This window comes from Penaeus chinensis, chromosome 17 (assembly GCF_019202785.1).
Source record: "Penaeus chinensis breed Huanghai No. 1 chromosome 17, ASM1920278v2, whole genome shotgun sequence".
Classification (NCBI taxonomy): Eukaryota; Metazoa; Arthropoda; class Malacostraca; order Decapoda; family Penaeidae; genus Penaeus; species Penaeus chinensis.
In genome coordinates, this window is record NC_061835.1 from 18,103,033 (window position 1) to 18,104,237 (window position 1,205).

The 1,205-nt window shown below is 38.8% G+C and overlaps 1 protein-coding gene across 1 annotated transcript in view; it reads left to right on the top strand.

Moving 5' to 3' along the window:
* The first annotated feature begins 348 nt into the window (after positions 1-348).
* Positions 349-1,205, top strand: part of LOC125034084 — a 1,376-nt gene continuing 519 nt past the window's right edge. The window contains exons 1-3 of the mRNA XM_047625726.1: positions 349-390; positions 584-789; positions 913-1,205. The exon at positions 913-1,205 is cut by the window's right edge and continues 14 nt beyond it. Of these exons, the coding sequence (XP_047481682.1) occupies positions 349-390; positions 584-789; positions 913-1,205 (541 nt within the window). The remainder of the gene's footprint in view (positions 391-583; positions 790-912) is intronic.

Consider the following 1,205-nt stretch of genomic DNA (forward strand, 5'->3'; position numbering starts at 1 on the left):
GACAAGAAAACCTGTATCCAGATTGATTACATCTTATTTAGTGAAAAAAGGAGAAGCAGCGTGAAAAATGTAAGAACAAGGCCAGGTGCAGACTGCAACAGTGACCACCAACTTCTAACCGCAGATGTCAAATTCAATCTCAAAAAAATGGATCAACCTTCCCACCAGATGAGACTTGCCTATCAAACCTTAAACGCAGAATATGAAATATCAATAGCAAACAAATTTGGGGTCCTACTGCTATGTGACGAAGAGAAATCCCCTGATGAAATTATCATCAAACTGCTAAAGAAACGATCTGCAAGAAAAAGAAAAGAGCCAATAAATGGATTTCTGACGAAACACTAAATGAAGTTAAAGTCAGGAGAGAACTTAAATCCAGATAATTCGGTTAATGAAGCAAACTACAGAAATCAAAATGCAAAAATCCAAAGACTGATGAGAAGAGACAAAGACAATTTAATTGAACAACTATATCAGAAAATCGAAGATAATGCCGTTACCAACTCCACCAAAGAACAGTACCAAGGAGTTAAAAATCTCACAAAATCATTCAAACCAACTGCTGACACCATAAAAGCAGAAAACGGATGGAGACAAAAAGGATGGCAATTTAACCCCAATCCACATTGAGTGCACAAACTCCAAATCCGAGCCACCACCTCTACTAGAAGAAATAAAAGAAGCCATCAAAGATCTGAAAAATGGCAAAAGCCCAGGAGCAGACGAAGCCACGGCCGAATTAATCAAGAATGGAGGTCCAAATATCGTAGCTTTCTATCATAAACTGTGCTGCAAAATCTGGAATGAAAGGAATTGGCCAACGGATTGGATGAATTCCGTCTTCGTCCTTATTCAAAAAAAGGGAGACACATGACAATACACTAACAACAGAACTATCGCACTCATCAGTCACAGTAGCAAAATTTTGCTGAAAGAAATAACTAGAAGAATACAAAACAAACTGAAAGATGAAAGTGCTAAGGAACAGACAGTTTTCAGAGCCGGAAGAAGTACAAGAAATCAAATACTCAACCTGAAAATGGTCATCGAAAAGAACCGTGAACATGGGAAAGATCTATTCATCTGCTTCATTGCCTACACCAAAGCCTTTGACACTGTGGCACACGACATCCTTTGGGAAAACATGCACGACATGGGCTTTCATGAGCATATCATCCTGTTGTTGAAGGCGATGTACGACA